We start from the raw sequence: 15,038 nt of genomic DNA, 5'->3' as shown, positions 1-15,038 counted from the left end.
TGGCTGAAAAGACGTTTGAGAGGTAAACTGTGGCTGAAAAGACGTCTGAGGGGTAAACTTTTGCTGAAAAGACTTCTGAGGGGTGAACTGTGGCGGAAAAGACTTCTGAGGGATGAACTGTGGCTAACAAGACTTCTGAGGGTTGAATTGTGGCTGAAAAGACTTTTGAGGGGACGACTGTGGCTGAAAAGACTTCTGAGGGGTGAACCGTGACTGAAAAGACGTCTGTGGGGTCGACGGTGGCTTAAAAGACGTCTGAGGGGTGAACTGTCGCTGAAAAGACTTCTGAGGGGTAAACTGTGGCTGAAAAGACGTCTGAGGAGTGAACTGTGGCTGAAAAGACGTCTGAGGGGTGAACTGTGGGTGAGAAGACGTCTGAGGGGTGAACTGTGACTGAAAAGACTTCTGAGGGGTGAACTGTGACTGAAAAGACGTCTGAGGGGTGGACGGTGGCTTAAAAGACTTCTGAGGGGTGAACTGTGGCTGACAAGACCTCTGAGGGGTGAACTGTGGCTGAAAAGACGTCTGAGGGGTGAACTGTGACTGAAAAGACTTCTGAGGGGTGAACTGTGACTGAAAAGACGTCTGAGGGGTGGACGGTGGCTTAAAAGACTTCTGAGGGGTGAACTGTGGCTGACAAGACTTGTGAGGGGTGAACTGTGGCTGAAAAGACGTCTGAGGGGTGAACTGTGGCTGAAAAGACGTCTGAGGGGTGAACTGTGACTGAAAAGACTTGTGAGGGGTGAACTGTGACTGAAAAGACGTCTGAGGGGTGGACGGTGGCTGAAAAGACTTCTGATTGGTGAACTGTGGCTGAAAAGACGTTTGAGAGGTAAACTGTGGCTGAAAAGATTTCTGAGGGGTAAACTTTTGCTGAAAAGACCTCTGAGGGGTGAACTGTGGCGGAAAAGACTTCTGAGGGATGAACTGTGGCTAACAAGACTTCTGAGGGTTGAATTGTGGCTGAAAAGACTTTTGAGGGGACGACTGTGGCTGAAAAGACTTCTGAGGGGTGAACTGTGACTGAAAGGACGTCTGTGAGGTCGACGGTGGCTTAAAAGACGTCTGAGGGGTAAACTGTGGCTGAAAAGACGTCTGAGGAGTGAACTGTGGCTGAAAAGACGTCTGAGGGGTGAACTGTGGGTGAGAAGACGTCTGAGGCGTGAACTGTGACTGAAAAGACTTCTGAGGGGTGAACTGTGACTGAAAAGACGTCTGAGGGGTGGACGGTGGCTTAAAAGACTTCTGAGGGGTGAACTGTGGCTGACAAGACTTCTGAGAGGTGAACTGTGGCTGAAAAGACGTCTGAGGGTTGAATTGTGGCTGAAAAGACTTTTGAGGGGACGACTGTGGCTGAAAGGACTTCTGAGGGGTGAACTGTGACTGAAAAGACGTCTGTGGGGTCGACGGTGGCTTAAAAGACGTCTGAGGGGTGAACTGTGGCTGAAAAGACTTCTGAGGGGTGAACTGTGACTGAAAAGACTTCTGAGGGGTGAACTGTGACTGAAAAGACGTCTGAGGGGTGGACGGTGGCTTAAAAGACTTCTGAGGGGTGAAGTGTGGCTGAAAAGACGTCTGAGGGGTGAACTGTGGCTGAAAAGACTTCTGAGGGGTGAACTGTGGTTGAAAAGACGTCTGAGGGGTGAACTGTGACTGAAAAGACGTCTGAGGGGTGGACGGTGGCTTAAAAGACTTCTGATTGGTGAACTGTGGCTGAAAAGACGTTTGAGAGGTAAACTGTGGCTGAAAAGATTTCTGAGGGGTAAACTGTGGCTGAAAAGACCTCTGAGGGGTGAACTGTGGCGAAAAAGACTTCTGAGGGATGAACTGTGGCTAACAAGACTTCTGAGGGTTGAATTGTGGCTGAAAAGACTTTTGAGGGGACGACTGTGGCTGAAAAGACTTCTGAGGGGTGAACTGTGACTGAAAAGACGTCTGTGGGGTCGACGGTGGCTTAAAAGACTTCTGAGGGGTGAACTGTGGCTGAAAAGACTTCTGAGGGGTAAACTGTGGCTGAAAAGACGTCTGAGGAGTGAACTGTGGCTGAAAAGACGTCTGAGGGGTGAACTGTGGGTGAGAAGACGTCTGAGGGGTGAACTGTGACTGAAAAGACGTCTGAGGGGTGAACTGTGACTGAAAAGACGTCTGAGGGGTGGACGGTGGCTTAAAAGACTTCTGAGGGGTGAACTGTGGCTGACAAGACTTCTGAGAGGTGAACTGTGGCTGAAAAGACGTCTGAGGGGTGAACTGTGGCTGAGAAGACGTCTGAGGGGTGAACTGTGGCTGAAAAGACGTCTGAGGGTGAACTGTGACTGAAAAGACTTCTGAGGGGTGAACTGTGACTGAAAAGACGTCTGAGGGGTGGACGGTGGCTTAAAAGACTTCTGAGGGGTGAACTGTGGCTGACAAGACTTCTGAGGGGTGAACTGTGGCTGAAAAGACGTCTGAGGGGTGAACTGTGGCTGAAAAGACGTCTGAGGGGTGAACTGTGACTGAAAAGACTTGTGAGGGGTGAACTGTGACTGAAAAGACGTCTGAGGGGTGGACGGTGGCTTAAAAGACTTCTGATTGGTGAACTGTGGCTGAAAAGACGTTTGAGAGGTAAACTGTGGCTGAAAAGACGTCTGAGGGGTAAACTTTTGCTGAAAAGACCTCTGAGGGGTGAACTGTGGCTGAAAAGACTTCTGAGGGGTGAACTGTGGTTGAAAAGACGTCTGAGGGGTGAACTGTGACTGAAAAGACGTCTGAGGGGTGGACGGTGGCTTAAAAGACTTCTGATTGGTGAACTGTGGCTGAAAAGACGTTTGAGAGGTAAACTGTGGCTGAAAAGATTTCTGAGGGGTAAACTGTGGCTGAAAAGACCTCTGAGGGGTGAACTGTGGCGAAAAAGACTTCTGAGGGATGAACTGTGGCTAACAAGACTTCTGAGGGTTGAATTGTGGCTGAAAAGACTTTTGAGGGGACGACTGTGGCTGAAAAGACTTCTGAGGGGTGAACTGTGACTGAAAAGACGTCTGTGGGGTCGACGGTGGCTTAAAAGACTTCTGAGGGGTGAACTGTGGCTGAAAAGACTTCTGAGGGGTAAACTGTGGCTGAAAAGACGTCTGAGGAGTGAACTGTGGCTGAAAAGACGTCTGAGGGGTGAACTGTGGGTGAGAAGACGTCTGAGGGGTGAACTGTGACTGAAAAGACGTCTGAGGGGTGAACTGTGACTGAAAAGACGTCTGAGGGGTGGACGGTGGCTTAAAAGACTTCTGAGGGGTGAACTGTGGCTGACAAGACTTCTGAGAGGTGAACTGTGGCTGAAAAGACGTCTGAGGGGTGAACTGTGGCTGAGAAGACGTCTGAGGGGTGAACTGTGGCTGAAAAGACGTCTGAGGGTGAACTGTGACTGAAAAGACTTCTGAGGGGTGAACTGTGACTGAAAAGACGTCTGAGGGGTGGACGGTGGCTTAAAAGACTTCTGAGGGGTGAACTGTGGCTGACAAGACTTCTGAGGGGTGAACTGTGGCTGAAAAGACGTCTGAGGGGTGAACTGTGGCTGAAAAGACGTCTGAGGGGTGAACTGTGACTGAAAAGACTTGTGAGGGGTGAACTGTGACTGAAAAGACGTCTGAGGGGTGGACGGTGGCTTAAAAGACTTCTGATTGGTGAACTGTGGCTGAAAAGACGTTTGAGAGGTAAACTGTGGCTGAAAAGACGTCTGAGGGGTAAACTTTTGCTGAAAAGACCTCTGAGGGGTGAACTGTGGCGGAAAAGACTTCTGAGGGATGAACTGTGGCTAACAAGACTTCTGAGGGTTGAATTGTGGCTGAAAAGACTTTTGAGGGGACGACTGTGGCTGAAAAGACTTCTGAGGGGTGAACTGTGACTGAAAAGACGTCTGTGGGGTCGACGGTGGCTTAAAAGACGTCTGAGGGTTGAACTGTGGCTGAAAAGACTTCTGAGGGGAAAACTGTGGCTGAAAAGACGTCTGAGGAGTGAACTGTGGCTGAAAAGACGTCTGAGGGGTGAACTGTGGGTGAGAAGACGTCTGAGGGGTGAACTGTGACTGAAAAGACGTCTGAGGGGTGAACTGTGACTGAAAAGACTTCTGAGGGGTGAACTGTGACTGAAAAGACGTCTGAGGGGTGGACGGTGGCTTAAAAGACTTCTGAGGGGTGAACTGTGGCTGAAAAGACGTCTGAGGGGTGAACTGTGGCTGAAAAGACCTCTGAGGGGTGAACTGTGGCTGAAAAGACGTCTGAGGGGTGAACTGTGAGTGAAAAGACTTGTGAGGGGTGAACTGTGACTGAAAAGACGTCTGAGGGGTGGACGGTGGCTTAAAAGACTTCTGATTGGTGAACTGTGGCTGAAAAGACGTTTGAGAGCTAAACTGTGGCTGAAAAGATTTCGGAGGGGTAAACTGTGGCTGAAAAGACCTCTGAGGGGTGAACTGTGGCGAAAAAGACTTCTGAGGGATGAACTGTGGCTAACAAGACTTCTGAGGGTTGAATTGTGGCTGAAAAGACTTTTGAGGGGACGACTGTGGCTGAAAAGACTTCTGAGGGGTGAACTGTGACTGAAAAGACGTCTGTGGGATCGACGGTGGCTTAAAAGACGTCTGAGGGGTGAACTGTGGCTGAAAAGACGTCTGAGGGGTAAACTGTGGCTGAAAAGACGTCTGAGGAGTGAACTGTGGCTGAAAAGACGTCTGAGGGGTGAACTGTGGGTGAGAAGACGTCTGAGGGGTGAACTGTGACTGAAAAGACGTCTGAGGGGTGAACTGTGACTGAAAAGACGTCTGAGGGGTGGACGGTGGCTTAAAAGACTTCTGAGGGGTGAACTGTGGCTGCCAAGACTTCTGAGGGGTGAACTGTGGCTGAAAAGACGTCTGAGGGGTCGACTGTGGGTGAAAAGACCTCTGATTGGTGAACTGTGGCTGAAAAGACGTCTGAGGGGTGAACTGTGGCTTAAAAGACGTCTGAGGGGTCGACTGTGGCTGAAAAGACGTATGATGGGTGAACTGTGGCTGAGAAGACTTTTTAGTGGTGAACTGTGGCTGAAAAGACCTCTGAGGGATGAACTGTGGCTGAAAAGACGACTCAGGGGTCGACTGTGGCTGAAAAGACGTCTGAGGGGTCGGCTGTGGTCGAACGAAGAACTGGGTTTTTTGAGGGGAAGGGGAGTCTGGACTACATTGGTTGGACGCAGTGGGGCCAACAAACAGCTGACTTGGGGGATATTGAGTCTGAACGGACTGGAAGAAGTTTGATGATTGCTGCGATAAAGCTTACCCTTTGGGGGACACAGTGTGGCTGTAAACCATCGTTGCTGTTGTAGCCAAGTGCGACTCGAGACACCACGTTTGAGATTGGTTTTTTGTTTCCAACAGAACGTTTTCTGGGAGCACGTTCCCCTTTACGGCCCCTTCCTTTGGGCATTCCGTGAGCAACTGCCGCGGATAAATTGATCCCGCCCGAATTACACTTCGTACTAACCAGCCAACGAAGAAAATCTTTTAGACGATCTATGGCGAAACATGCAGCCAGGGTGTGGGCACAGATTGAAAATGCGGCAAGTCCGGGACATTTTGCACATTCAGCTTTTCCGTTAGCAAACAGGTTTACCACGTGTGGATCTCTGGGATTTGACTTTGACGGAACAACGACTGTCTCATTGTTTTTGCGGCATTACAGAATGATGTTCTTTATTCAGGGAATCCGCCTTATTCACCAATGCAGATAAAACGTCATGAGGTATCCAGTCGATTCCGATACTTTGAATTTCCTGCATAACGGCATGTGCTCCGCTTCGAAGGGCATTCGTGGCTTGGGTAACGCTTGACTGTTGCATTTCATCAATGTTAGCCTCGTGAATTTTTTGTAACACTGCTTTTCTCTGATCGATGCGCATTCGGCTCCATTCGCTTGGGACAACTTCTAGATACCGGAATTCTTCTCTCAATTTGTATTCCCCTCCTCCTACTGCTGCTAGCTCGACATCTTCCTTTTGGATCTTGACCAACTTCTGAACAGATGATGCAAAGGAATACTCATCCACTCTCTTCTTTCCATGCGATTCACGTGACACGAAGTCCTGCAATACATTGTTGGTTGCCTCTGAGCGGTTGGTTGTGAACTTTTCGGATGGACACGGCCAGTCCGGCTCTTTGACGAACTGGACTAATAACACAGTTCACGAAATCAGCGCTCTTGTGATTATGAAACCATTTGAAGAAATTCCGCCCATTTTGGTGTAGTGCTGACCATGGTTCTTCCAGCTGGCCGAGCTGTTTGACAAACATGTCTCTGCTCGAAGCATCTGCAAACCCAGCTTCAAAGACAGTTCCTCTCTGTCTTCCAAATATGTCAGCGACAATAGTTTCCTTTACTATGCCACTTATTCCAAATTCCTGGAGTTTGCTTTCGACGTTCGCCTTCAGGTGAAGATCACATAGCAGATTTGTGGCCCTTTCAAAGTTGTTTCTGAACGCAATGACAAGAGCCTTCTCGCCATCAGTACCAAACGCTAAGACTTTGCCTAAGCCTGGGTTTAGTGATTTCAGGGCTCCGCTAAAAACTGAATATGTCTCTGTCGTTTTCTTTTCGTGAGTGAGGACGACAGGGCCTATCATTGAAGGGTGCTTGCCATCTTTTCTGTTTTCTAACAATAAGTGCTGATACGTGATGGGCATCACATTATAGTCACCTATGTCGAATGTTGGGTCCACGGTGAAGGGTTTGAACTCGACTGGATTACAGCAAAATCTTCCCATATCATTCAGAGTTCTGTCGGTTGTAAGGACACACATTGGCTCTGGGGCGACTCTTACGTCTCTTATGAATGCTGATTTCCGGTCGCTTGCTTGTTTTTTACAATCGCCGAGAAGACGAAACCACGGATCATGTTGTTTTCCTGCCCCAGAAATATTCTTCACGGGAACACTCGTTTTGTCTCTGGGCTTTCGACCAAAATCCTTTACTTGCTGTCTACCTCTGGGTAGTTGTCTTATGCCAGAACAGCCGGGCAGACCCCCAAGTTCTTCTGTGACTGTTTTGTAGACCACCTCCCTTGGCTTAGATTCTTCAGAAGCCGACTTCAGGAAAGTCTCGGTACTGGTCCAGGTTCTCATGTATCCTGTCGACCGTGACTTGTAATTTCCATGTGGTCTGAACTCAGTTGAGTGTTCGGCGCCTCCTTTAAAGGAATACCGAACCAAACAATATCGATGCATCATACCATCAGGCCCTATAATGTGGTATATTAATATCAGTGATGCTTCATTTATTATAGGTTAATGGCTTTCACTACTAACAGTTGGTATTTTAGTTTTAAGGTTGTCGACAGTGGACAATTTTTTACATCGCGAAAATGTTCTACTCGATAGATTTTCTTCAAACTTCTATTGCGGACAGACGAATTACTTGTTTCAGAAATGAAAAAAAAATTGGGGGTCACGGACTTCGTTTTGCCTTTAGCGCGCCCTCGATGCCGTGACGTGGCGTGTGAATTTGCGTGTGCAGTAAGGATGCGCAGAAACAATTAGCGGGAGCCGGTGTCCTTAAGAGCAAATTGAGCCCTTTCAACTCGGAATTTACTTCATTTTACTTCTCGACATTGAAGTTGACAAAAGTTGCGCGATATTGCAGCGTGACATACCCGTGATCAAAATCAAATTCTGTCCTGTCTCGGCCGATTGAGAAAAAATATAGAGATTTCCGCTTTCAAAAGCAAACGCAAATCTTTAAATATAATTTATCTCTTTCCTTTATTTTATGTGATGGACCTTTGCAACTGCACGGATAATAACAGCTCCAAAATCTTCGGACTGTTCTTTAGGGTAATCCTCTTGAAACGGCAAAATGCTTACAACCAAAATGGCTCAGGCAAGCAAATCTGTAACCTTGCATACGTGTTTGGTAACTCATCGGTTATGGAGTAATTCCGTCTCTAAACAGCTATCGCACTACAGCATAGAGCGATGCCGGTCACATGACAGTCATTGCTCTATTATAATTTCAGTTTTAAGCCAAAGGATCACATTTTTCGGGGTTTAACGGCTAACGGTTGATCCCCATTGAGACCCTCACATCGGGTAGAAACCCCCGGAAAAACCCTTTATACATAAACGTCAAAAGTAACCTACCATAAATCACATCAGTCCTCTTCCTAAAGTCATTTAGAATCCCGTCTTTCAAGCAGAAGTACTCTCTCTTAAGCGTTAGAACAACAGCTGGGCCATTCATTTCTTTATTAACGTCTTTGGAGACATTTCCACCTTTGTCAACAACAAAACGGAATTTCTTGTTACGGTTATTGAACCAGCAATCACAATCATCACACTTGAGATCCTCGATGGATTTCAATGCTTCGGTGTCTACAATGAAGGTTCTGTGGTGCTCGACATGGATAGGTTGTTGGATACAAGCGACGCTTATGGGAAGCGACGTTCCAACTGATCTAAGAAGATTTACAACTCTCAGTGGTCCAAGAACCTCTGTTTTCTTTGTATATACAGGAAGTTTGGGGTTGTCTTTATAATACTCAGTGACACGAAATGCTTCATCCCCGCTGCTACTGTCACTTTCTTCGTCACTTGAGCATTTCCATTTACTGCAAATTACAAAGGAATGACCAGAATAAAGATTAATAAGGACAGGAGAGTAAGTGAGAAGCCCCTCTTCATTCATGAAACAGTTACCTAAGGACTCCCTAGCTAATACACAAAAGGCCACCAGAGAATATTGATCATCGTTCAAGGCAAATATATTTACCCGGCGGCATTAAGCAGCTTAATATAGACATTGTTGGATGTAAATGAATGAAACACCACTGAAAGTTTCAGTTTTCGCTTTAGTATCCCACAGTAAAACCGTCAATGAAACAAATAACTATCAAACCTGTCTTGTACTGACGTCCGCCGGAGAGCAAAGTGAATAGTTTTATATAAGAAACTGATTGCAAATATACCCTATTCATGCAGACTAGAATGTTTTACACTCAATGTTAATTAATGAGCTGAAATCAAACAACGCTAAAATGACTTCTCACTTAAAAGAATGGTTTCATGGCTATTCAGAATTATTCTTGTATCTATCCCGTATCTATTCGGTTCACGAAATCTGCCTCAGTCTTTACTTGAGCTTCTTGACATTATAAACGTTGAGATAGAATACCTTGTCTCTGGTGAAGGTATCTGTTGGTCTGCTGATGTGGGAATCTGGGACCCGGTAAGATCAACGATGTCTTGAATCATTGCGACAATGTCCCCGCTGTGTAACAAAACGTATATCGTATTTATTCGAAAGCACTACTATATCTGTCCTTTTTTGGAGTAATACAGTCATTTTTTTCAACAAACTAAAATCAAATTAAAATAACTGGAAAAATATAAACAAATACATCAAAAATTAAAGTAGATATCTGGCCTAACTTACATGTAATTATGCCTTGCCTTGCAATGTCTTACATGTAAAATAATGAATACACAGTTGGCACATTAATTTACGCGATGAATGAATAAAGCTATGGAAAGTTTCAGCATCTTAGGATAAATACTCTTTTTAAGCCCGAGATTGAGCCTGATTGGTGGGTGGCATCCACTCCCTTGTTCATCCGGGGCCGGAAGTTAACAAATAAACTGCATCTGGGAGTTTCTTTTAAATATATAACATAAGGAAAAAGACAATTAAATTATTAAGTTCATGAGGTAACATATTACCTGGTTTCTGGTGAGGAAATACTTTGTACGGTGATGTAGAACTCAGGTAATAAGTAAGATCAACGACATCTTCAATATCTTCAAAGCGGCTTCCACGTGAGAGAAGCAATTATAAAAGTAGTGTTTTTTTCTTAAACAATGAGTACTAACTCAATTTCTTCACATCAAAAAATAATGCACTTTATAATTTCTGTTGTAAGGGAGAAGGCGAACACCTTTGTTTGTCTAAGGATATTCACATACACTCGTATTTCTACCGACCTGTCTAAACTGCCGTCATCTTTGTTTCTTGTTTCTTTGTTTCTTGATCCCATCACATCCGCAAATTTGTTTTCTCTAGTTGCTGGGTCGTCCCTCAAAAATTAATTGCAACGATTCCCAGTCAGTGTCAGCGACCTTTATTATTTTCTCCAATTAATCAATTAGAGCAAAATTTGCCGAATATACGTCTTTTCACATGGATAATGAGGGCCGGGGAAGCGTCGAAGGGCAGTTGGACAGAACGGTAGGTCCCGCTTTTTGAAAGAACAATGTATGAGCTTAGAGTTTTCAATGTTGTACCTCCCGTTAAAGCAAAAGCAATCATTCTTACCGGTTTCAGCTGGCGTCACGAGCTTTTCTCTTTCTATGACTCAGAGCGGATCCTGAAGCATTCTGAACTTCGTTCTCGTCAATCTTGGGAGAATAACTAAAAACAGTTGAGGTGAATTAGTGTCTAATTTCAATACACTTAGTGTTAGTATTAATTTATCGCGAAGGTAATCAAGCATTTGAACTTTATATTTCAAAAGCCGTTCTAGAACTGCAGCATTGGAGTTCCAATTTATGAAGCCCGATTTGCGCTCCCACCACTGACTGAAGAGGATTCCACTTACCCTCTAACCTGCTAAAAGGGTTTTGAGGGGAAACAATTTTGCGCGAAGGTAAATACATTTTGGCGAGGGAACAGGGCTGAGTTTGACCTTCGGATGAACGGAGGGTGGGGAAGCTTTCCCGAGATCCATCATCAATACCTGTTGACATCGTGCACAGGTTTTCCCAAATTGTGACATGGTATAGATCCTGTACCGTCCTCTACTTTGTCGTTGTCATGATCAGCCTTTGTATTGGTACTGCAAAAAAGGAGAAAATTGGCCTATTGTATAGTATTACACTCCTTTTTTAGAATTTAGCAAAATAAAAATTATAGAAGATCGATTAGGATAACACGCAGGGATCTCCTTTTAATTCTACGGAAACTGAACAAATAAGTCATACTAAGTAAGTTCATTCCTACTACTGCAACTATTTTATCCAGCATTGAACCTCCCTTCCCTTCCCCGGCTAGGATCATCATTTGTACCTGTCTAAGCTGAAGTCACGTGCAGACTTGATAATTGGTGTGTGTAGTGTTTCTGTTGTGACGTGTCAGTCACATGATCACTGGTCTATTATGGGATGCGGTAAAACCGAAGCATGTGGTCGGAGAAATGAGAGCAGAAATAAATCTTGTTGTTGTTATTGTATAAGCTCTTTTGGTCTACTTGCGCCCGAACCACCACATTTGGCGACGAGGAAAACCGGATAAAAAGTGGATAACGAGTTTAAACAGTGGAAAACTCGCACAGATGGCCGTATCCTTGAGCGGACTGCCAGGTTTACAAACATTCAACGCTGTGGGCGAGCCAGCTACACTCGCACAACGATGGCTAACTTGGAAAGACGAATTCGAATTGTACGTGACTGCCTCGGGAATCAGCGACCCAACACAGAAGAAGGCGCTTCTACTTCACCTCGCCGGGCCCCAAGTCAGAGACGTTTTTAATAACTCAATTCCTGCCGACAAACGAGGCGAAGCGAAGGATTACAAGAAAACTATGGACAGCCTATCCGAACATTTCAAACCGAGAAAAAACGCGCCGATGGCAAGACAGGCGTTTCTCGCAGCTCAACCAACCGCTGGAGAAACCATTAACAATTTCATCACACGCCTGCAGAAATTAGCCGAACATTGTGAATACGAAGGTGAAAGGGACAACCAGGTGAGAGATCGCGCGATTTCTTTCATTCAAGACAAAAACCTCAAGGCCAAGTTGTATCGCGAAGAAACATTAACATTGAGCAAACTATTGGAAATCGTTAGTCAACACCATGACAAAGAAGCCCTCGTTCTTATCCGTGATGGCCGAGTGAATAACATATCTCCAGACGCCAAACAAGGGGGAAAATGTTGGCGGTGCGATAAAGCGGGACACTTCGCGAAGGAATGTCTTCGTTCGCGTGACCACAAATGCGGGAAATGTGGCAACGTGGGTCATTTCGAAGTGTGCTGTCACTCCAAACAGAGTAAAGGGCGAGATTCTAGTCGCAGTTCGAGTCGTGGTCGTGGAAACGAATACCGTGGAAACTCTGGAAGAAAGCAAAGCCGTGGACGAAGAGGAGGAAGTTCACAGGGCCAACGTGATGTACGTCAAGTAACCGAAGACGTGACTACTGGAAACTCCGCAAGGAAGGATGATTTCTACGTGTTCTACACTGGGGAGACAGATGACGGGAACACTCTGAAGCTGGAGATTGCAGATAAGACTATGAACGTTATTATAGACTCTGGTGCTAGTTGTAATTTAATGTCCGAAGAAGTATTTAACCTTGTAACGGGGGGTAATGTTAAATTGTTGGAGTGCAACAAAAGAGTTTTTGCTTATGCATCTGAAGAGCCACTCCAAATCAAAGGAAAATGTAATCTTGATGTACGTGTGCCACAAACCCAAAAGTCCCTGAATGTTGAGTTTTATGTTATGCTTGGCAAAGCTGCGACGCTATTAGGCCGCGATGCATCTGAGTTGCTTGGTGTTTTAAGGGTTGGTATCCCTGTTAACAGCTGTGATGTTGAATCTGATGGTGCTAGTAACAATCCAAAACAAGCAGATAGAAAGGCCTCCCTAAGGGCAAAGTTTCCCAAAGTTTTCCAGGGCCTGGGGAAGCTCAAAGGGTACCAGCTCAAGTTACACATTGATGAAAAAGTACAACCAGTTGCTCAACCCCCACGCAGAATTCCTTTTAGTAGACGAGAAAAAGTCACGGAGAAATTGGAAGAGTTACTGAAGCTTGATGTTATCGAAAAAGTAGAGGGACCTACCAGCTGGGTCAACCCCTTAGTAGTAGTCGAGAAGCCTAACGGTGACATTAGAATCTGTCTAGACATGAGACAAGCGAACCAAGCCATTGTGCGGGAGAAACACCCAGTCCCCACCGTAGAGGAAACACTCCAAGAAGTCTCGAATGCCAAAGTTTTCTCTAAATTAGATTTAAATATGGCTTTTCACCAAATTGAGTTACACCCAGACTCAAGGGACATTACAACCTTTGCTGCGCCTAATGGCCTTTACAGATACAAGCGCCTGCTTTTTGGTGTAAACATGGCCACGGAAAAATTCCAGCAAATTGTTTGGCAGATCATCCAAGACTGCCCAGGGGCATACAACCTGCACGATGACCTACGAGTTGTTGGCACAAATGATGAAGAGCATGACGAAAACTTAGAGAGGGTCATGCGCAAGCTTGAAGAAAGTGGGCTTACGCTTAACTATGATAAATGTGAAATTGGTGTTGGCAGCATGATCTACATGGGTGATGTACTCTCTGGGGAAGGGCTGAAAGTGTCTAGTCAACGTGTGAAAGCTATTGTTGAGGCACCAGCACCCCAAAACCCATCAGAAGTAAGAAGTTTTCTTGGCTCCGTGCAGTTCTGTTCAAAGTTCATTCCCAACTTTGCATCAATATCGAGTCCATTGTGGGACCTCACCGCAAAAGACAACAAGTGGAAGTGGGGAGTAAAGGAAGCAAAGTCATTCCAAGAGATAAAAGACCGGCTGACTCGTGCACCAGTGATGGCATATTTCAGACAGGGCGCAGAAACTCGTCTGACAACCGATGCATCACCAGTGGGAGTTGGGGCGATTCTGGAACAGAAGCAAAAAGATGGAAGCTACAGGCCAATATATTATGCCAGCAGAAAGCTGAGTAAGATTGAAATGAGGTACTCCCAATTTGAAAGAGAAGCTCTGGCTGTAAGGTGGGCTTGTGAAAAGTTCTACTTGTACCTCTATGGCATTAGCTTTGAAGTCTGCACTGATCACAAGCCTCTTCTCATCGTACTCGGAGCAAAGTCAAAGCCCCCATCAGCACGAATAGAAAGATGGCTTCTCTACTTACAGCAGTTCCAATACAAGTTGACACATATACGGGGCAAGGACAATGCTGCAGACGTCCTGAGCCGCCTACCGGTGGGTACTACCCATGATCACGAAACTCAAGCTACAGAAGAGTTTGCGTACAGCGTAGTAAGTGAGGCTGTACCAGCTGCGTTGGTGCCAAAGGAAGTTGAAATCGCTTCTGAAAAAGACCCAACGCTAAAGATGTTACGGCAGGCTGTAATGACAGATGATTGGAGCCAGTTACAAGGCACAATTTACAAAGCAGTTAAAGATGAACTGTGGGTGATAGGACAGGTGGTGATGAGAGGAAGCCGCATCCTCATTCCAGAGAGCCTTCAAAAGCGTACCATAATGTTGGCTCACGAAGGACACCAAGGTATGGTCCGAACTAAAGCCAGGTTGCGAGAGAAAGTATGGTGGCCACGAATGGACAAGCAAGTAGAGCAAGCAATACGAACATGTCACCCCTGCCAGCTTGTCGGACCCCGATCCAAACCAGAGCCGGTGAGATCAACCAGACTACCAGACTCCCCGTGGCAAGAAATCTCAGTTGACCTTCTCGAGATTACAAGTGGAGATCACCTCCTGGTAGTTGTAGACTACTATTCTCGCTGGATCGAAGCTGTCCTTCTCAAGAAAACAGGTGCACAAAATGTAATCAAGTCCATGGAGGCTATTTTTAGAACACATGGTCTACCAGAGACTGTCCGTAGTGATAACGGACCTCCATTTGCATCCAAGGAATTCGAGGGATTCCTAGAGTATCTAGCAATTGAACACAAAAAGGGCGTGCCCTATTGGCCCCAAAGCAATGGAGAGGTGGAGCGTTGCAATGAGACCTTACTGAAAATCGTGAGAATCGCGCGCCTAGAGGGTAAAGATTGGCGAAAAGCACTCGCAGACTTTCTATTCCAGTACAGAGTTACCCCTCGTACTGTTACTGGGATATCACCAGCAGAACTACTGATGGGGAGGAAGCTACGTGACAAACTTCCAAAAGTCCAAATCCCCAAGGATCGAGCCACTGAAGCACAGTGGCAGCTGCTCTTAAGAGAGAGGGATGCTCATGCTAAACTTAGACAGAAGGAGTATGCAGACAGAACACGCGCTGCCAAATTCAGTGACATTGAAGAGGGTGA

General features: G+C 45.9%; 1 protein-coding gene across 1 annotated transcript; it reads right to left on the bottom strand.

Annotated features, from left to right (window-relative positions):
• Positions 1–5,221: 5,221 nt before the first annotated feature.
• On the bottom strand, positions 5,222–9,708 carry LOC110064719 (uncharacterized). The gene is made up of 3 exons (XM_089278839.1): positions 9,159–9,708; positions 8,129–8,595; positions 5,222–7,230 (listed from the first exon to the last, which is right to left on the bottom strand). Exons 1-3 carry the CDS (start codon positions 9,236–9,238, stop codon positions 6,062–6,064), a joined length of 1,716 nt encoding a protein of 571 aa, XP_089134965.1. The 5' UTR covers positions 9,239–9,708; the 3' UTR covers positions 5,222–6,061.
• Positions 9,709–15,038: the final 5,330 nt, after the last annotated feature.

This window comes from Orbicella faveolata, unplaced genomic scaffold, assembly GCF_042242905.1.
Source record: "Orbicella faveolata isolate gen_17 unplaced genomic scaffold, um_ofav_v1 contig_47, whole genome shotgun sequence".
NCBI lineage: Eukaryota > Metazoa > Cnidaria > Anthozoa > Scleractinia > Merulinidae > Orbicella > Orbicella faveolata.
Note: the sequence above shows the minus strand (reverse complement) of the source record. Positions and strands in the feature narration are given on the sequence as shown.

Excerpts from the sequence above, each read along its gene's own strand:
- LOC110064719 (XM_089278839.1), bottom strand. The coding sequence starts at position 9,238 with ATGATTCAAGACATCGTTGATCTTACCGGGTCCCAGATTCCCACATCA. Across the intron at positions 8,596-9,158 it reads ATACCTTCACCAGAGACAAG|TAAATGGAAATGCTCAAGTG; the intron begins GTATTCTATCTC and ends TGTAATTTGCAG. Across the intron at positions 7,231-8,128 it reads GAGGACTGATGTGATTTATG|GGCCTGATGGTATGATGCAT; the intron begins GTAGGTTACTTT and ends ACCACATTATAG.